This window comes from Phaenicophaeus curvirostris, chromosome 15 (assembly GCF_032191515.1).
Source record: "Phaenicophaeus curvirostris isolate KB17595 chromosome 15, BPBGC_Pcur_1.0, whole genome shotgun sequence".
In the NCBI taxonomy this organism is placed as follows: domain Eukaryota; kingdom Metazoa; phylum Chordata; class Aves; order Cuculiformes; family Cuculidae; genus Phaenicophaeus; species Phaenicophaeus curvirostris.
In genome coordinates this window covers 4,259,212-4,281,700 of record NC_091406.1, presented here as the reverse complement: position 1 = coordinate 4,281,700, position 22,489 = coordinate 4,259,212, and the positions used below count along the sequence as shown (strand labels likewise).

The 22,489-nt window shown below is 38.7% G+C and overlaps 1 protein-coding gene across 1 annotated transcript in view; it reads right to left on the bottom strand.

Annotated features, from left to right (window-relative positions):
- Positions 1-22,489, bottom strand: part of SPOCK1 (SPARC (osteonectin), cwcv and kazal like domains proteoglycan 1) — a 275,524-nt gene that overhangs the window by 43,852 nt on the left and 209,183 nt on the right. The window contains exon 5 of the mRNA XM_069869211.1: positions 9,478-9,592. Coding sequence (XP_069725312.1) covers positions 9,478-9,592 — 115 coding nt within the window. The remainder of the gene's footprint in view (positions 1-9,477; positions 9,593-22,489) is intronic.

Below are 22,489 nucleotides of genomic sequence, written 5' to 3'. Positions count from 1 at the left end.
AGCACGACCACAAATCAGCAGGTTCTGAATTTCTTTTGAAATGCAAAGACCTGCCAATGAATCTGTTTCTTGGGGAGCTTAATATATTGTTTTCACTTGCATCTTCTTTATTCTCATTCTTTTATACCAATGCTTCAATTGCACGCAGCACCCTTCCATTATTGAGGGCTGCAGTTAATCATCTGGTTCCATAAAGTATCACATAAATTCTGTTTTATGAATTCTTCGTCACAAGAATGTAGCCAAACACCTTTTGCCCCAAAACTCAACAGCTTGTACAGCCTTGCAATACTGTGATGGAGATTGCAGCAGTCCAAGAACAGAAACTCCTCAATCACCTTTGCTATGCTAGTGCTGATAATGAAAAAACCAGAACCTAGTGCTGTTTAACAGACAGGTCTTAAAAAAGGCAGAAGGAACAGTAAAAGAGAAAGAAAATCAGTCTGGGTGCGTGAGTGGATAGAGATTTGCAAGGTTGGCTTTGCAACAGTGTGACATGCAGCCATGAGCTTACACTTTTCAAATCTCTTACAAGTAGCAGCTGTCTTTTCCCCTTCCTCAAATACCTCATTCATTTTACACCCTAACCTAGATGACTTAAAAAAAAAAAATCTATAAAATTAAATTATGTGCAAAATTATACTCTTTATTTAATGCATACTGAAACAATTGCCTTAAAGCTATATTTATGCTATCATTTAAATACCTATACCAGTCTAATAACTTCAATAAGTCTTTCTAATAGTCCTGCAGTGGTAAATGTTAGGAGATGGAACTTTTTACTTTGTCTTAGTACCAAGGCACAAGGAAGTCCATGAAAGGAGTGGCTCAGTTCTAGACTGAAGCAGAGAAAAAGAAAAATGCTTTCTCTCCTATTTCAGGTTGGAACGATCTCTAACGAACATTAGTGATTCAAACTTACAAAAGGCTCCAGATGAGGTTTTACCAGTGCTCAAAAAGTACTACCAATGCTCAAAAAGTATTACCAATATTTCTGGAAATGCCTCTCCTGACATACCTGAGGTTTATTTTTACACCATTCTCTCAGCCCACAGTTACTCACAGTTACTCCATGACCAGTCAGCACACTAAGGTCATTTTCTCCTTTAGACATTTCTAACCAAAGAGCTGTTAAATTAAAGCAGATGTTCATATTATTAGACCCCCCAAGTGTATAATTACATACTTTATGTTAATGAATTTCTTCCTATTTCTATTGTGTCAGTTCTCAAGGACATCCAATTGGAAATACAACAAGGATCTTTTTAAAGAAATGTGAAACACAATCCAATGTTTTCTCAACCAACTTGACTTCTTTTCATAAAAACATAAACTGAACTTCCTCTCACTTGGTTCTTATTGAAAAATCTGTTTTAATTATTCATTGCCTTCTGGGTAATAGCATTCTCAAATGCAGTTACTGCATATGCGATATAGTAGTCACCATATGTCTTTCCTCCTCATACATTCAAAAAAATCAAAGCACTTAAAGATTATATTCCCTAATAAAAACAAACCATGCTTTAAAAATTCTGATCTATTGTTTTGGTTGAGAACTTCTTGTTTGCTTATGGGATTTCACTAAGTCGAGGAAAGTGGTTCATATATAAGCTTCATTTAACAATCTTAAATGTACAAGGTGAAGATTGGTATGAATGATTATTTATTTAAAATGTCCAGAGTGACAGTATAAATATGTAAAATGAAAGGTAAGTGCAATTCATACTTCATAGAACTGTTCAGTTTTGTGCTTTTGATTATTTCCCTCAAACTAATTCTCTGCTGCCCACTAACAATGTAATTTATAGATAAGGTGCTTCATCTGAGACACTGCTTCCAATCCTTTTCCAGCTCATTAGGCTCATAAGAAAGGACTAGAAATGAGGGAAGGCTTTGGAACATTACACAGGCCAATCTCACCGCACTTGGAAAATGTAAGATCTCACTTTTTCTGGATGGAATTAGCTAGAAATAAACATTGGGTTCGATGCAAAGAAAACTCAGAGTCTGCAAAGCTGCCCTGTGACTTCACTGTTTTTCAGGCTTTATCAGGAAAAGTGCTATATTGGTAACCTGGCACTAGGACTTCTGGAAACAAAGTTGTTTCTAGTGCTTCAACTGACTGTACCTCAAGCAGAAGCTACTTAATCCCTTTGTGAAAGTCACAAAACAGAATGAGGTCCCTTGTAGACATAACTATTTTCTCAGTCACTTCTGTACATCGCACCATTCCTTTTTCCCAGTGAGATACTACAGAGATCAAGAACCATATACCATAACTCTTTGGAAAATCACGTTGCAGACAAAGAGATGTATGTTTTTTTCTCACTTTATAGTCCCAACCCAAATATAATTTTGTTTGTCTCAATTAATATGCTCAAGGAACTGTGGTTTTCAAAAGATCGTAATTATTCTGATTTTTTTTTTGCATCTTAGAACACTTGCAACCTTTTTGCGTGCTGAAAACCTAAACCTGAATTTCAATTGTGAAGAATCAATGAGGCATTTGTAACACGCAACTGCCTGCCTGAAATGACTGTGACATGATTTTATTTTACTCAGTTTTCATTTTTCCTGTTGACAGGGATTGCTTGATAAGTGAGTATTTGCTGTTAGAGACCATACTTACAATTTAGACAATAAGAGAATCTGCCTGTTGTCTGTGCCTGATAACTCCTAGGTCCTGACTATCATTGTAAACAAATCAAGAAACAAGACATGATGATACGTAAAATTACCTTCAGACAAGCAAGATAGAGCCAAGGCCATAATTTATTAAATCCAAGAATATAGTGATACAGTTGTATATTCTCAAAAAGGAAATGGAACTGTTTCTATAAACGTACCCTTCTAAACAATTACTCATGAAATTGTCTCTGTTAGTGGAACACAATATTAGAAAATTGTAATTAAAACTGATTTGGAAAATCATCATACAGTAAACAGACTGCTTGGGCATAAGCTTAGCCACTTTCTGTGTTATTGTTAATTAGAAACATTATAAAGGTACGTCTGAATGCTTTTAGGGGGCTGAGGCTTTGTAATTCAGCTCCAAATGCAGATCTGTCAGGGTAATCCTAAGGAGATCTCCAGAGAAGCTAAACACCTGCAGGTGTTTAGCTGCAATTTTGAGTGACCAATCCCAGCCTTCAGAGTTTGAGCCTGTATCTCAAAAGTTATCTGAATAGATCCCTGTGTGTTTTAACATTTGGGACAGAAAGATCCCATGTTGGTTGGCTGGAAGCTCCTCTACTATTGACATTTATTTTTTGTGTTGCAGGATATTTTAGTGTTTTCTCTGTGGATGATGGAGACTCATCTGACAGGGATGGACTTAAGCCAAATTGTTCAGATTTTAATAACTCATGAATGCAGATCCCAATTCTCATTCTAGTCCATCTCTAAAGGGACTTGTCTACTTTACAAAAAGTAAATGACATCATTCTTTTTGATGTACACACAGTCCACTAAACTGAATTATGAAGAATTGCAATTGTTCAGAGGAAAATGAATGCAGAAATATCACTGTTGCAACAGTGAAAGTTGTAAAATACATAGGCATATAAATTTGTAATGAGGGGCTGATATCTCAGGTACCATCTCCCTTCTTCTGGACTAGTAAACAAGGAATTAGAAACAGAAAAAAGATCAGAACTGATTTGACGCTATGCTGAGAAGTGCAGAGAAAGTAACAAACTCTCTGGAATGATTAGTCTGTATTTATTTATACCAATATAGGCTCAGAATAACTTTATCAAAGACAACTAACTCAACAGTAATGATGGAACTGTTCCAAATTTAGACTAGAGTAACCAAACATGGAATTTAGTCCTTAAGAGACAAAGAAAAAAAAAAAACCAAAACAAATCAAACCACCAGAAAAAGACAATATTTGAAATTTCAAAAGTGTTATTTTCTCCTGTATTTTATTGAAAGGGTTTGTTTTTTTTCCCTCACAGTAAGGATATTTAAACCCTGCAGTGATAAGCACTATAATTTATTTCTCTGTCGGGTTTCTGGAGATCTTATAAACTTTTTCTTCTACTAAATTTTAGGGAAATATTCCCCAAAATGCAGAAATCAATATCCATGAGAAAAATTATATGAAACCAGTCTTATTTATTTGTTTTTGTTTATGATGAGAGATATTTTAGTGCTCTAATTATCATTATCAGCACACAAACACCTGCTGTTCCTAGACGGTGTTTCTATTAACACAGTGTGCCACTCCGATAGTTTTCTGTTGGCAATCCAAAATCAAATTATTTCTTGTCTGAAAATTATTGTTACTCGCTGGTGCTATTTACTATGTCTGTCATTTCCTAATCTTTTCTTTATAGCAAAAAAAGAATAATCAATCGCCATTTTAACATTCTGTTTAGTAAGTGTTTATGAAACTTTGATTACCATTGAGCTAAGGATGCCCTTAAATAACCCCCATGCATTTATTCACCCTAGGGGTATTTGTGTCCGTCGCATATCAATGTGGGAGGTTCTCTGAGGGTCGTTATTCCTATGTTGCCCTTGGGGCCTGTGCCCAGTTTAGATTAGAGTTTGCTGAGTTGGGTGCCTCAAACAGGGTCATTCATGCAAGAAAGCGCTAGTGTTTGCTAGGAATGGTTGGACTTCATGATCTGGTGGGTCTCGTCCAACCAGGTGATTCTATGATTCTATCGGCTCCTCTCTAGCTCAGCCCAGCTGTGTGACTGCTGAGCTTTGGGGTTCCCAGCTACCCCAAGCTGCTGAGCATGTCCCTGCGAGAGCCTTCTCCAGCTCTGGTCTAACTCATTCCTCCACAGCTTCGTGCATGTGCTATGCTGGAACAGATCTTGCCTGCTGCAACTCTGGAGCCTCTGTACACATTTAATGTGGAAGCAAGCAATCCATAGCTACTGGTTATATAGATATGACCCACCATATCAATTTGTTTATAATATTTCCATTTTAGGTGGTGAGTGCTCCTGGGCAAGAGGTGAAACCCAAAGCCCCTGATCAGCCTGAGGCAATAAAGCTGCTATAAACACTTGCGGTAACATAAGGACTTTATGTTAGGTCTTAACATAAGACCTAGCCACAAAGGTCTTAGCCACAAAGTGCTGCCAGAGAAGTACCGCAGCCTTAAAAGTCTTCTGTCAGAAGATTTCAAAAAGATTTTAAAAACTCCTACTGTTTTTAATATAATTACACCATGACACAGTTATTTTTATGCAGTTCCCGTCTCCCGCTGCTGTCTGGGATTAGTCGTTATTTAGCGATGATGAACAGTTATATCTAATGTCCTGGTTCAACCTCAAAAAATTATGACAGGAATTCTGGCTCAACTTTATTCTACTGGCATGTTACCTTGTTAAACAGATACATTTACTACAAACACAAACCTTGCTGACAGTGAAGTGGCTACTGCAGCCAATACTGTTTCAGCAAGTACCTGAAAGAAGGAAGGTGTGAAGGAGCATCCCCCCTTAACCAAACCAGCAGCAGTTTCAGCCTTCTCTGAATCCTCCCTGATGGCAAGTTCAAGGGAAAATCGCCTTGTCAGTAACTTCTGAAGAACTTTACCTGCTTGCTTCTCATATGAAGCCCTTTGTTTATGGAGCAGTATTAAAAGTTTCAGCTAGTGTCAAAATACATTACGCATCATAAGAACTCTAGTTAACATTGCAGAGCTTTTGGAAAGAGCTACCTGAAAACCACCATCAGACACTTTGTGCCTTGAATAATTTCTGCTACTTAGGTGCCACTAAGAATTAGTTACCAGCCCTCCTCCTTTGTTGAAATTATAGCCCTATTGATTTCACAGCAATAGATAAAAGTGCACATAGGCTCTGAAAGGGCAGCTAACCTCAGGGCAGATTACAGCTCAACCTTTGTCTCTGGGCAGCTGAGTTGAAAATTAGCGGCTATCACAGTAGCATATTGTAAAGCTGGGATACTGCTGTGAATAATGAAGCATATAAAGTGTTTTGATAAACCAAAAGTATCTAAATGTGCCCCAAAAAGAACAGAGAAAAAGCTTTAGGGCTTGTCTTTGTCCATTAGTGCCTTCAGAGTCACGTTTTCTATCCGTCAAGCACTGACTCAAACTCCATTTAAGAAAATGAAGAATACGATCCTGCCATCTCTTCAAAGATTTAACTTTATGGTACAAAGATTACATTGTTTTTTTACTATTAAAGTAATAATTCTGGTGTAGTTTTCTTTTGATAGCATTTGTGTTATTTCACAAATGTCTCCACATTACCAGTTAATACTATAAAAAACAATTCCAATTTTTAACATGATTATTAATCTTGATTTTCATCATCAAAGCAGAGATGTTTTCAAAGGAGCCCAGGGAGGAGGAAGGAATACGACTCCGACATCGCATTCAATTGTTACCTCCAAGCACATACACTTGGATTGCTTTCCTTTGATGCTCCTGCCAATTTTATCCACAAGCGTATAAAAAAGGTCGTGACATTTAGAATTACAGTAGTCCAGAAATTAAATGTTCCTTTACATTTTTAATTTCTGAAAGTAATTTATTATGGAATAATATTTGAATATGATTGAACGAACGTGTAAAGATGAATGCAAACTGTCTTTAAATTGGAAGTTCACAACCACATACATTTAACCTTGTTGTATAATAGGCATAGAAAACTTTATGCAGCGGCTCAAAGAACTGCATTTCCATTTTGCTGGAAGCATTTGAACTGTAATTCTCCTTAGTATTTTTCCCCTGACATGCCTTTCAGAGGCATGAGGTTTAACTCTCTATCATTTCCTACTTAAGATTACGCTGTATTTGAACAGATTTCACAAACCTGGCAACTACACAGGGAGCAGAAACCAAGTCCCAACTGTCTACACTATTCTTTTATACAAACTTTTATTATGAGAAATCAAACTACTGATTTTTATAGAAATTCAGCAATATTAATGATACTATCATACAATAGGTGGAAAACAGAATAATTTTGTATGAAGACTAGAAATGACACTAATGTATCAAGTAACCAAAATGGTAGTCAGAAGCTCCAGATGGAGAGGTCTGGAGATAAAATGCCAGATGACAAAAGTTCTTGAGCAAACAAACGGACCTTCTGAAAGGCAATGCTACTTTGTGCGATCAGCAATTAGAATTCATAATTCTCCCATAAATCTAAAGGAAAGCTGGCTGGCTTCTAGGCTGTAAAGGACGCACACACAAAATACTGAATCCCTTTGCAGATACTAAAATTGCACCTGTGGAGAATTTATACAGGTTTCTAGAATTTACTTATGTTTTCTCATGGAAACACCTCAGAAGTCTTTGATAAAAGACTGACAAACTCTGAAATACTCAGTTTGAGATCTCATTACAATCTAACTTGAAGAGACAGTGTCTGAAGAAAAGAGACTGAGGAGGAGGTTGAGAATAGTCTTTAACTAGCCCATTATTGGCACATTCAAAGACCCAGAAGAAAATCTAAGATAAAGCAAGTTAGAAAGCCTCTTTGCTATCGATTATTTGATTCTCAATACCGAATCCTTTTGTGAGCACCTACCAACTATTTTGCTTACAATACTAAAAACCAGGCTCATGAGCAGTTTCTCTGCACACACACAATGCAGATGACAGCTAGTGTCTTCAGTGTTTTGAATGTTTCCATACACACCTAGTGATGGCATCCTGTATTTCTCAGGTGACTGTGCTCCTTCAAGGGAGCAAAGCACACTTCATGCCACGCTTAAGATGGAAGAATTGAGGCATTTAACATCCTTGTTACCAGGGCAATTGCAGGAGGAATGGATCAAGTCTGGCCTCTTGGAAAAGCCCTCTGGAAAGCTGCTCTGCAGATCACCCAATCTATTAAATTAATGCTTTGTTGGCTAAAGTTTTGAGTCAAGCAAAACAAAAGCCTAGGTTTCAGAATACATATAAGCTGTCAAATTGCATTTATCAAGATAAGGGTTATTAGAATCTTTTTTTCTCGTGTGAATGAAATAGTAAGTTTAAAATGTCACTGAAGATTTATTAATCTGATAGTTTCTGATAAGGGCAACAAAGAGGGCATATAAGCTGTTCCCTGTGAGAAGAAAAGTATATGTTTGTGCCTGACTACAAGAAATAGAAAATATGAGTAAGGCAATTCATCAGTGGGCATTCTGTAACCAGAAGTTCCAAACCACATAAACCAACATCACAGTTATAGATATTGTATATTTTCAAGAGTCGCTGCTTGTTCTAGAGAGTAGATGGAGGTTTCATGTGAAAACTGGTGCTGTGCTAGAGACCAGAGCGTGTAGGCTATCACCAGCAGTCCCACTCATTTTCAGCTGAAGCGACAGAGCCTAATGTAACCAAAGCAAATGGTGTTTTAACTTTTTTTGCCATTCCTGTCTGCTGCTGTTGGAATGTGTCCATAGAGGGGAGGAGCAACACAAGGTTCTCAAACATTTTTGATCAAACAAACCTCTGTCACAGCTTCATCTTTTCTATACTTGATGTGGCACACAAGGCAAATAAATACATTTCAATGCTCAACATAACAGAGTACATCCTTTAAGTCACCACTTCAGCTTTGTAAGCTACTAATATAGACAGGAGCCCAACAGCTGCCCAAGAGAGGAGACAACATGGTATTTAACAGGCTGGTATTCACTTTGCCACAGATGCTCTCACCAGCACATCTGCACTCATACCTAGAAACCACAGCCACAAGCAACAACTCTCCTCCCTTCTACGGGGCTTTCCCCATAAAAGGGTGGAAACTCATTAGAAAGAACCTGGCTGTGGCACTTACCCTGCTGCTGGACTTATGCTTTTAGTCAGTCTCTTTTGCAAGAACTAATTCCCTTTGGATGAGATCGCTCTGAGACAGCTTGTGCTCACTTCCTTGGAAAATACCTGGGGGAGTGAATTAGCTCACTGGGCTTTCAGAACTAAATAGAGAGCTCGCTGAGCGCTGGCAGGGAAAATTGCCATTTGTGCTGAGACTCCAGCCTTTGGTTTTATAAAACATCATTGTATTGAGTTTGTAGTTGAAACAGTTTAATACATAAATCCAGATATGTGTATATATGTTGACTTCTAACGATGACCATAACAACAAAGATAAAAATGATTATTTGGATCCCATGTAATACATACACGTATGACTTTAAGTGACTTTGTGGATAAAACACAGGTTAATATTTTTTTTTTAAATTACAAAGTACTGAACCATCTATTTTATTTCTATTTTTTTATGCTGATTCAGTATGTCAATTCAAAATGTTTTCACTGAAATGTGAGAAACATTAGCCAGAACTCAGTCTTCCTATGAGACTTCTATTGAGTAGGTGTTAGTATTGCAGCATTTAAGATGTTGAGAATCATTACATGTTTAGAAAAGTATTAGTTGTACCATAGTTTTTCCTCAAAAAGCATTACATGTAATATCTTCCTCAATTTTCTGGAGACATAGCAGGAAACAGTTAATATGCTACAATTCCATCAACAGCTCAACTCACCTGTCTTCTCTGTCTTGTGTTTCAAACTTTCAGGTCCTGGAAGGCAGGGGCAGGGCCCTTCACATCGAGCTGTGATGCTTTTCCCAGAAGTACATGCATGAAACTCCAACTTGCACTAGAATAATAAAAAAAAAAAGCAAGAGTATGTCTTGTATTAGGACAAGATGTAAAAGCAGCAGCAGTAGCTTAAATGAGAAATTGCATTTAGCAGTAATATTGCAAAACTTCAGCCTCTGTTGAAAATGCCACTGCTTTTTTATTACAGATAACAACAGCAACAGCTACTTCCTATGCAGAGTTTTGTACAGCACTTCTAAACGTCCCTTGTAAAGTGTCATTATTATTCCCTGCTTAAATACATGGAATCTGCAGCACACAAAGTTGGAACAATTACTCCCAGGTCACCTAAAACATTAGTGCCAAATCAGGGAAGAAAATACAAGTCTCCAGAATCCCATGTATTTCCCATGCTGCTTTACCATGTTTTGGGTGTGAAATCAAGCCATCTATCACCTGTTACCACTACTGATTTATTGTTTCCGTCTTTTAAGGAGCTGGAAGCTCAACTTCTACTGCAAGCAATAGGCTTGGTCTGAATGACACCCATGAAAAGACAGCAGTCCTCACAATAGTGAGAACTGAAACAAATCAGCTCAGCTGATGAGCCCGGTCCTTCAACACATCAGCTTCTTTTAATAAGGAAGAAATTTTAAATGACTCCAATAACTATAAATTGCCTTAACAGTTAACAGCACCAGCTCTGAAAACAGTCATCCATCATGCCATCAACTCCAGAAATGCAACAAAATCATAAAACTGAAGAGTGAAGATTACACCATGAGCAGTACAGTATAGATCCCTCTATCTGCACACTGTTGCTTTTTCCTTTCCCTTCCCCAAAACCTCAGCAGATGGGATTTACAGCACCTCTTGACTGTCAGCACATTGAAACCATTTAGGGCAGCAGGATATGTACTGGATGAATGAAGCAACTCATAAGAATTAATATTGCAAAAGAGTGCTAGTTAAAACCCCCCGATTTATAACATACTGACTATTCATAGTCTGCTGTTTGGATTGCATATATTTTAGCACTGACTTTCCTCTAAGAACTCTATGCCTGTGTAGTCATCCTCTCTGCAGTCACTGCCCCAGGGATGCTTTCCCCAGTGTGTGCCCAGCAGCGTGGTTTCTGAAGCCTGGACCAATGTACTAATAAAATGGAGTAAAAGGAAACAGCACACAGAAGCAGGAACAAAAATATGCAAGGCGCTCTCTTTGGCTTGATACCTAATGAACTGAATTCAAGCCTATGTTTTCGTCATCTTCAAGCACCGACTTTACCGGATCAGAACCCAAGGGCTTTTAACACAAGGGGGAGTTCTGCCCGCAGTGCTGGGGCTGGCACTCCTCCCTGCAGAGACTGCCTCCTGCTAGGGGAAATGGGAAATGTTGGGCTTTAAAACCCCTTTGATAAATCTGAGTTTTATCACAGATTAATTATTTTTCATTTTTAAGTAGGCCAGCATGCTTGCACGGTGCAACACAACACGTTTGGAAACGTGCAGCTTTTCCGAAGGCTGAAGGACACGCAGCATATGACCATGGTGTTACGCAACAAGGATGCTGTGGGCATCTGGAGCTCAAGCAGCAACAGCCACAAAAATCACATCTTCTGTTATTTCGGTACGGTGGAAGCCAAGGGAACAGAACAGGATGTTGTTACAAGATAAATACCTCCTGCTTTGAAAGTACTGCAAATATCTTGGCTCTGCCTCTGTTTGTTTTTGTTAAAAGGGCTCATCTTTGCCCAGGCTTTAATCTAGCAGCAGGAGACCATTATCCTGTGCCTACATCCTATTCTGTTGACATTATCTCCCAGCCATTCTGAACTTCAATGCACCCTTGTGGTTGCACGCTCTGTGTGATGTTCTGCCCTTCAGATTTAGAAAATGCACAGCCACACACAAACATGCAAGCTTAGTTTGCGCTTTATATAAATTTCTTACAAGACTGAAAGGAATAAAAGTACTGATTTTTAATGTGTTTGCTCCATAAATACACTTGCTTAATCTATGCTCTTTGGACAGAACACAAGCACAAGAGAACACATCAGAAGGAAAGGAGAAAGCTCTCTGAGTGCACAGTCCTGAAGGTAACAACTCTTTTTGCAGCGTATTCCAATAGTCAATATGTTATTGAGAACACAGGCATAAATCTTCCTGCTGCAGCTGGAGTTGATCATTTAATCCCTTACAGAACATCAATTAGTTACATATTTTATTATGTATAATAAATGTAAATTACATATCTAAGCATTAGCAATTATACTTCAAATACCACCTTTAAGATGGTAAAGCATATTTCATGCCCATTACTATGTGCAGTTAAGAAAGAAAGAATGTTACAGTTGGAAAAAGCAAGGCAAGTTTTTCCTCAGCTTTCCTTACGATTGATAAAAATGACAACCAAAAAGCTCTAAAAAAACCAAAAAAAGAAACTCCTTAAAAAGGGTTTCATGATTTGAATGTGCAGGGCAAGAAGGAGAGCTAAACCTGAAGATCACAATGGTGCAGTCACATGTGAGTAAATTTATACCTATGATTTACACTATATTCCCACTCGACTAGTTTAGGATGTCGGTTTATACACATATTCATAGAACTGGGGTGGTAACTCTCTGCTGAGGGAGGAACAAGAAAGAACTCCGTAATTTTAAACAACAAATTAGGATAATACTGATTACTTTTCAACACCTAATCACCGTATTCAACTGTTTTCCCTTTCCCTAAAGAAAAACATGGAGATATAGCTTCCCCGTGATGGTGTGCTTACTCACTATAATAACCCACAGGAGTGGCTCAGCTTTGCATTTAATGACATTGCCTAAGCCAAACAAACTGATATTCAGAGGCAGAGTGGCCACAGAAGGTGTGTTGTAGAGCAATAATGAAGTTTTTTGGACTAGTCTGCCATGGGATCTACAGTCCAGGAGGAGCCTGTTGGCTTCCCCCAAACCATAGAGGCTGCATTCCTATTTTTTTGTGGAGAAAACCCAAATTTCCTTCTTTCCTTCTGCCATTTTCTCTCCTTTTCACATATTAAAAAAGAGATACACAGCAAAGGACAAAACATTAAATGAGGGAATGATAGACCCATCAGTCTCCAACACCAAAGGAACATTACAAGTTCTGCAGACATGAGCCACGAAGCTCTTTGCAGTGATTCTACACAGGACTCAGTGACAGCAGTCCCACAGTTTGAGGCCGGGTCCCTCTCATTCCAGGGGACTCATCTCGCTAGTGGCGTGACTGGATACGCCTTGACTCACTGCTGAGCTTGTCTCCTAGTAGAGCTCCCTGGCTCCTGCCAAGCTTCATGTTTCTCTGCTATCTCCCTGGTGCTTGAACTGCATTTGTTTACTAGGAACCCCAAGGCCAACATAAACATCTCTAAACTATTTTACTGCAAATAGAAAAGCAGCTCTATTATTTGTTGCTAAACATATATGGAGATCAATAAAATATATGAGGGGAGAAACGGTTGAACATATTCACGGAAAATTCATAAATTAATTTATTCAACTAAGATGTGGGAAATTATTGCAGAGTGAGTTTTGGCTAAAGCGTTCCCCTGAGAACTCACTACTCGTATAATGATTCCCTCTTTATTGTCAGTGAATCTACAGCAATGTGTTTTGCATAAGCATTCACATTAGAGGGAGAAAGAAAATAGCTACATAAAATTTATTCCCAGCTACTTTATTCTCATCTGTCAGTCTCCAGCCCGTAGCACCTCCTAGAGTAGAATCTAGATATTTTTTAATGATGTAATAAAGCAGCATATCTCTGTCTTTATACTGGCTTTCAACTCTTGGCAGTCAGGTTTTGATCTAACCTGCACATAAGTAATATTGTTGAATAATTTACTGTGATATTTTACACAACAGTGTACATTTGATTCATGAATATCTACGTGGGCAGTTTAGTACAGCCTCCAGACCTCATCAATGTCTTGAAGAGCTTTGCATCCTGACACAAGGAATTCAGGCAGTTGCTTAAAACGCAGCCAATGATTCTAATTACAATATAGGGTGTAAATACTGTCAGATCCTAGCCCTGACAGCACCATTCATCGGGAACGCAGATGTAACTGAGAATCTGTTCAGCAGAGGGGAGGCTCTCCAAGACCCCTGATGGGTCTTAATGCACAGAATTCTTAATACAGAATCTATAATTTAAAATTTCTTGCAGTTATGCTGACAAAGGAGAAAACGTTACCTTCTAAACTTTTACTGCTTCTGTCATTAGTTGAAATGTCAATTAAAAAGGAGAGAAGCATGTATTTGTTGGTAGGAGTATGTAGGAATTTGCAGACAATATACGTGATGAAGATAAACTACTATGATGTCTCTTTCTCACAAGATGGAAGAGGAGTTAAATTTTATAGTATGCTAATTAAAATGTATGATAAAACTTGGAAATATTACATCTTACTAGTAGCAGTGGCTCTAAAACTGTTGTTGAAGACACTGCGTCTTCTTTAGCGCCCTGCAGCTTCTCACATTTCCACAGAGAATTATTTCAGTGCAGTGTTGTTTTATGGTGCATCTTTTGTTCACTCACCATGAGTCTCTTCTAAAGTTCAGATACAAATAACAAAAGCTCATTATTTTCTACTTTATATCTTACTTGGTACCTGCCACTGGTAGAAGCTAAAACATCCGGAAATTACAGCATATGTGTATTTTTCAGTCTAGAGCTTCTTCATATCAGTAGTTTTTCATACCTATCTGTTTTAGGAGATAATTAGAATCCATTGGAATTCAGACACCCATTTGAGAGGGTTTGTTTGTTTACATGCTTTAGAGCAATCCTTGCCATTGCTTCCTTAGCTAGGTCTCTTATCAGTATTTTCTTTATAAGCCTATTTCCAGTTTTCATCAGATGGGGAAAAAAGTTACTATATTTGGAAACATCCTCAACCCATTTTTTAAATAAATACAAATAATAAAATAAATGTTCAGTATCTTTTCTTCAGATCCCAGAAAAATTTCATAATGTGCTTCCTCACTGCATCCTGCTGAACACATACATTAAAAAGTTTTAATAGAATTCTGCAAACTTTTTATGATCTGTAAAACAGGATATCCTGAAAACAACTGCTCAGCTGGGAGACAGCAAAGTCAAACGTGTGAACTCACATTTGGAGAAGTCAGATGCTAATGCAAAGACCTGACACAAGTCTCCAGTTCTGGGCTATTTGACAGGGTTGTGGGGTCCGTTAGCACTTCTCCTCCCAGCCATGAAGTTCTGCTGCCTTTTTGCTACTCTAAAACCAGAGCTTTGCCAAGGCCCCACTGACAAAAGTGGCTATTCTACAGCCAAACTAGCATTTTTGCTACCCAGCATAGGCATCTCCTATCTCTGGCCACACATTTCTGCTTGAAGGGTGAGCTTCCTACAGCAGGGCTCCCTTCCCACATACACCTTGCTCCAGGGTGGGACTGGCTCCTGTTATTGCAATAAAAATAAAGGGGAGGCTGAGAGGAAAGAAAAAAAAAAAAAAAAGTCATTTACTTTCTGTTAGAATAGCTACCAGGCAAACATATAGCACTTTATCTCTGCAATAAAAGCTGTACAAAGATATCTTAAAAACCTGGAGTTCTAATTAGGAGCTTTGCTCTCCTTATGAGAATACATAGCTGCTGCTGATATTAATAGGAGTTATGCATGGATACCAGTGGTGGAATAAACTCTAATTAACACAAGCATTCTATTGTGTAAATACATATTAAGCCATTTTTAAAATGTGCGCTAGCTGTAGCTTTGAAGCAGATGTTCTAGATGATTGGCTCAGAAATTCCCCTGTCTGCAAGAGATGACACAAAGGACCCTATTACGCCTCAGGTAAACAACAAATATTTGAGAAAGTCTCTCATTGCATGCTTAGCTGACAGGCTAGTGGTTCATAATCTACTAGGAAAAGAAAAAAAAAAAGGAGAACAGCTCACAGGTGTGGGGTCAAGAAGAAAGAGATCCAGGTTCCAAGGCATCGATATTAAACAGGGTGAAGAGATTTATGCAGCTGAATGCAGTAATGCCAAGAAGTCTCATGGATCAAAGCTCTCAGGACCATGAACTGCTCTAAATTCCACAACCCTGCAGCTCTAATGAAGGAGAGGTGCAGGACTCTGCCCTCAGGGTAAAATTAACACTGGAGCTGAGGGGAAACCTGAGACCTGGGCACTATTTAAGTCCGGAAGCCACATCGTTAATATCGCCAACCGCAGGTGCTCCAAGCACATGGTTCAAGTCCCTCAAATGAAGCTTGTCAATGTTTAGATTTTAAAATGTAAAATCACTGTTTTATTATTTTAAAATTTCTGCTGACGTTTTATTTTTATCAGGGCTCAACCATATTAACGAAGTTACATGTTCTTGATGCTTACAGCATAAGTTTAAACAACTATCAACTCCAGAGCAATTGGAAAGACAGAAGGTTCATCTTCCAGGAAGACAATTGGTTCCTGGCCTGGGCTCCAGAAGAAGAGGCAGCTATCACACAATTCAGGTTGGCATTAACTGTATATCGTGTGGCTCCACACTATAATTAAAGCTCTGCACACCTCTAAAAATAAGTTTCAGCCCCTCAGCAGGAGAGGAGCATAAGCAGCTCCTTGTTTCCACCAGTTAAAGTCAAAGAGTTGTTTTAGAAAAAAAAAATGACTGCTCAGGAGAGGGTCAGCTCTGCTCCTAAGAAGAGTTCACGCCTTTTCCTTGCCTTCAGTTTAGTGCATGAGATCCATAGACGACAGCCTGTGACCATGGGGTACCAGTCCTACCCACCAGAGCCAGAGTAAGAACAGAGGAGGAGGAAAGGAGAAGCTCTCCCCAGTGGGGCTGAAACACAGGGTGATGGCACAACTAACGCAGTGACTGTGGAGTGAAGTATCTGACCACACTGCAATCAGAATATGGATTCTGCCACTAATTTTTTTTCTAAAGGACTAGTTGGTTGATCTTTCATATTTGTAATTGGACTCTGAGTAGCCAAAAGCGTTGCATTTAAATGTTACCCTGGTCAAAAAACTACTCAAAGAACAAAGGATTAGAATTTCTTTTTTTTTTTTTTTAAATAGAGCCATTTCCTAAACTGAGTGATAGCTGGAGATTTGGAAGGGTGATTGCTTGTAGGCATGTTGAACCACTTTAGTGTTTGAATGGCAGGGCAGCAAACCAAGGAAATTATCATGTACTCTTGCTACTGCTAACTGCCCTTACAAACAGAGCAAAACCAGCTAATTTGGGGCCTTCTGGACAGACCACTGAAGGACAAAATCCTGCTTTAATACAAAACAAATTGCCCTGAGAAATAGCTGTCAATCAGCTCAATGTGAAGCAGGAAATGTTTAAAAATGCAGTTAATTGCGGCAGCTAGATGATGGGGCATATAAGGTCACAGCATTGGATACAGGAGATAGAGGGCATTCAAGGGAACGTCTATTAATGCAACATAACAATGAAAACACATGGTTGCCATTTCGTGAACAAACAAGAAAAGAGTTCTAGGCACCAAGATTCAACATAACATTTAGAAATTAAAGTTATTTTTAGAAGTAATTTAGACACTACTGGAAACACCTAGGTCAAGGTGGGGGGAGCATATCTCAGTTGTTTTATCTTCTTGTAAGACAGATGCTTACTGGACCAGCAAGGGCCAAGCAGCACTTGAACTTGACTGGCTGGAATGTAGACTTAAGAGTGAAATCTGGGCTTCAGCCTGCAGTTTGATTTTGATGACTCTACAGATCATTTTAGAGTATCAAGGTCATGCTCACCCTCTGGGCTGTGTGGGCTGGTTCCTTGTGCGTGAATGCAGGAGCTGAGATGCTGAGGAGATGATGCAAAGCCACCCATGCCCAAAGGGCAGCTCTACGAGTCAGCCTCCTCGCAGGAGAGTGGGACTCGCTGCCGAAGGTTAGCACTGACTGAGGGATCTCTGCAGGATGCTTCATTGTGTGGCATAATCATGCACTATGCTTGGTAATTACTGCTATGGGCTGGCTCCGGAGAAGCTAATTTCCTAGTCAGGAACATTTGCAAGATCAGAATCCAAATGCAAATGTAGACAGCACTACTGGCTTATTTTTTAAAAAATTAAAAGTGTAACTTACAGCCCACATTCTGTATTCACATACAAAACATTTCCTGTTGCTAAATGTCTACTCCATTTTGCTCCTGTGAGATTTGCATGATAGCTAACTAATGATGACCATTTTCCAGCTGCACAAGGGAGATTTTGCTTTCCACATGCTAGTCTGCCACATCCCAAGACGTGGACTTTAAAAATCACTTCCCTACTGTATTTGTTTTCTTTCTTTTCTTTCTCTCTCTATATATGTATATTCCATTGCTTTTGTTTCTTATAAAATCAATCTCTAGTCTAACTTCATAATCATGAAATCAGTTCACAGCTAATAGCTTTATTCAAAGGGAAAGAAGCTACTTTTTTTTTCCTTTTTAATAGACCAAAGCCATCTTAGTTTAAAAGTAAAGAAAATCACAGGGTAACAATTGGAGATTTGGAACGATCGATGCTGCTTGAAATGTACTTGCCATGTAATTGAGATGCATTCTTGTTCTGTAGCCATTTACTGATCACATGAGAATGATGATTCGTCATTTTTACTTGCTTCAAATTACTAAAGGCAATTTAATTTCTCTCATGGAGACGACACATCAGATAACATGAACATAATCAAGAGGTAACGATCTGTGGCTCTACGCACATACAGATACTCCAGTTACCAGCTAAACAACTGCCTACATATGGCAGAGGGAAGGCAATGCAAGATACTCAGGTCCCCAAGCACAGGGTTTCCACATTTTGAACAGAATAAATACACCATGCAACTGCATCAATCTAGATTTCAGATGAGGGAATGCTCCATCTCCTCAGTCACTCTCATATCCATCTGTCCTTACCTGGGCAAAACGGCAACATCTGGTGGATTGCTATAAAGGGTAGGCACTTTCCCTTCAGCCTTCTATGCAATCAGTATGATGGCAAGATCTTAGCGTCTCAAAAAAATCTCTCAGCCAATGCTCCTCCATCCACTACAAACTGCAGAGTCACATAAGAAGCCTAAAGCAAGTAACTGGGAACTGGCATTAGGTGAAGGTCCTGTATCTAGCACCATATTTGCAGCTCATTTTAAGGCACCCAATGCATCCAGCAGTATGTTATTAGGGATGAGAGTCTGTACTATGGCTGCACAGGCTAAGCGCAGTTTAGAAGCACAGTTCAATCCTCTGACATATGTATTTTCACACGTGAAAGTTGAAGGAAATTTGCTACTACATCTACTTCACCTTTAGAAACACTGGTGAGTTGGCCTATTGAATTTGTTCTCTGCTGCCTATTCCTTCTCTAGCAACCTTACCACACAGAACACTAACAGTTAAACTAGCATATCATGCTTATAAAGTTGTGTGCTTCCCAAGGCATGCGTTATAAAATTACTGGGGAGGAGGAAGACTTATTTAGAAACATCTCAGAACCCACATAGATGAGGGTCTGGGGAGCTTTCAGGAGAGTCTAAGAGGAGAAAACAAGGGTCAGACTAGGTGCTGTACTCTGGGCTTCTGAGCTCATACATGCTTAGCTAGCAATGACTTCTTAAAACTCACTTCCCCCCCCCGAATGAGTAAAAAATGATGAGGGACAAAGGATACAGATACACTGAATGACCACCTTGGCTTGTTTGACAACTTGACAGTGCAGTAAGCAGCTGAACTATATTCTTCCTCATTCCCAAACTCTTTAGTTTGCCTAGACTACCAGTCATATACCAAACATACAACCAATTCCTGAAGTGCCTCTATAAATGTGGAAACGTGAGAGTTTACAGCACGCATGCTCAGTTTTCAAACAGCATATTATTCTCTTCTAACAAACTTTGTTTTTCCAGGTGGGAGATGAAGGTCAGTCTGAGTTTTATTGTTCCCAAATAACATCACTGATAAAAAAATTCCAGGAGGTCAATCCTCTCCTCCAGAATCAAGTTAATCCCATTCCTTTCCCATCAAATCTACACTAGATTAACTACTTCACAATAGGTTTGTGACCATGATGTGGCTCTAGCAGCGTTCATTCCTTGTTACTGATGTACGAAGTGTACAGCATCAAGGAAACTTTCAGATCTCAGAGTTTTCCGTCTCTTGTTTATAAACAGAGCAAATCTGAAGTGTAAGTACTAATATAAAATAAACACTTTAACTGCTTTGGTTGCTTTCAGAAAAGCAACAAGATTTCAATGCTAAGAATGCCAACCTATTTTTTAATTGACTTCTCAGAATTTTTATATTGTGAAGAATAAATCAAAACAAAAGCCAAACTGCAAGCCCCTACGGTAAGAAGTGCTGAAACAAAACATTTGGCAGTTACTAGCAAAGAAGCATCAGAAATGTATTTTGGAGCATAGCAACCATTGAAGAGTAAGTTGGCTTAAGCTTTGAAGTTGAAGCTTTCAGTAATGATTCTGATTTCTAAGGAAGACAATAGAAACAATGAAAAATTAAAAAAAAAAAGGAAAAAAACCAGACTGCAGGCCTAGTTCAGTGCTCAGTGAATGGATTCACTGTGAAAGACACCCATACAAAGAAAGCAGAATTAGTCTGTTTGCTCAGAAATCAAGTAACCATGGCTAATCCTTTTGCAGTATTATCCCATTTTGGCCTTTAATAAATCTGCTTTAAATTAAAGATGTGCCCAAGCCAAGAAACACCTCCTTTGATGTTTTAAATGGATCAAATAAGCTGTTGGCTGGTAGAAGTTCAAAATATGAATTCTGAAACTGAAAAAATAGTCATTTTTCTGTGCTAAGAGGATGGCACCTTCAGGAAAGGCAAGAGCATTCAGGATCACAACTTTTAAGCACCTCAAGCATTGGTGCATCTTCTGCTCTTGCAGAAAAGGAAAAGATCACGGAGTACAAGTCTCTTACAAAGCCAGTTACACAAAAGCAGCTAATACCCTTGTTTTACAACTCTTGTATCATATCATCAGGACAATGGAACAATGAATTTTACATCTTAACTGAATGGAGGCATGAAGCTTGGAACAAGGTAACTAAATTACTGCAAATGACATTTTTTATTTAAGCTTCTGCAATTACCTATGAGGCTGCCTAAGAAACTAACATTTTCTTGTTCCTTCTTCCTGTCAAGAGCACAAGTTTCAATGCTTGAACTTTGGCAGATAATTCATAGTGTAAATAAAAAGTTTACTTCTACTTTGACTTTGGCTGTAGAAAGGATAATTTTAAAACGATATATTGGCTTTACACATAAAATGTGCAACATGCAAGCCAAACTAACAACAAAAGCAATCAGGCTGTCATTTGTGCAAAGGTAGCTATAGACAGAGGAGCACATGTAATTGATGAGTTTTTAAGTTCCAACCATCACATGCCAATTTGTTTGATTTGGCAGTAACAACTGTGATTCTAATCAAGTTAGAAAAGGAGCCCTGTGATTACCATCATCAAGATTGGTAGCTTTCCCTAAAACAACAAATACTGTATGTGTAATCCTTACTTACTGCTGGCTTCTCTTTAAAGATGTTTTCTGGCTCAATGCAAAAGCATTCATTGCATAGGGCAAATCATCAACCAGCCACAGACAGCTCAAGAACAGAAAGCTACTCAAACTTAGTTGCTTTATGTTTTGATTACACTCTTCAATAAAATTTATTGCAGCTTTAGAGGGAGGACTGGAAACTCTTGGAATTTGCTATATAAATATGCAGAAGTCTGCAGGTGTCACAGCTGAGTGCGAGGAAGCCACATGCTTCACTGCCCTGTGGCTCCTTCTTCTCCATCCCCTGAGTAATTGGACTGGCTCAACAAGGGTAACGATGGGAGAAAGCCATGTAGCCATAAAACACAGCACCCACTCTTATCAGGATGTGACCATAACATTTGCCTTAATTTCTGCTTTCCCCTCTGCTTCTTAGCCACATGACCTTGATCCTACAGAGTTTAAACCAGGCAGATGCATTAATCCTTTCCCCTTCAAAGTACACAGGGCAGAAGACCCTTGTCTCAAATGCATATTTAGAAAAATAATTCAGCCCAGCAGGTACTTGCCCTCTAGGTCCTACTGCAGCATGAATTGACAGTCAGTAGTGACTATCACTGAAGGAAGGAACTGCTTAAAACATTTTTAATTACGTTCATTGTAGAACAAATAAATACCACCATTTAAGACTAGTTGAATTACAACTTACTCTGGCTCCTTGTAGTTTTCACCTGAAGCAGTACATATTATTAATATTTCCCTCCTTGCTGTCTTCCGAATTCTCAATAACCTTTCTGTCAAGATTGCATTAAACATGTCTTGTTAATTCACCATGTTCTTTGAGAAATCTAACACGGAGATGACAAATGCTTATCTAAAAAGCCCCTCTGGTTTAATGAAGTGCATAACAAGAAACACAAAATTCTAGTTTACCACACAGATTTGATTTCAGCTTTGCTACTTCAGTGAGTTCAACAGCAAAACAATCTGAATAGCTTCAGCATCCATCCCTAAGGGAGCAGAAGGAAAGGTCATGGACCCTGAAGATATCTAAAGGCTTCAAGGACCTCCTCTCCAAAGCTGAAGCATTTTACTGTTCTAATATACCTCCTAAGTAAAACCCTTTTAAATTAATATACACTGCTCTTAGTCTCACGCTTACCATAGGTCAAGGCACTAAATTTCTCTAGAAAGTATATAACCTTGGGGGCGCTTCTAGTGAGAAGTTGTTGCAGTCTTGGTGCAACACAAGGTAAGGCAGGTAGAGTTTGTGAGAGAAATAATGTACGTTCTGTCAACTCCCAGAATCTAACAGACCATTTGCTAATCCTCAAAGATCCCAAAGCAGTTTAATTGACTGGTATTGATGTACTACATCTATCCCACTAAATATTTTTTTTCAAAAATATTCAGTAAGACAATTATGCAAC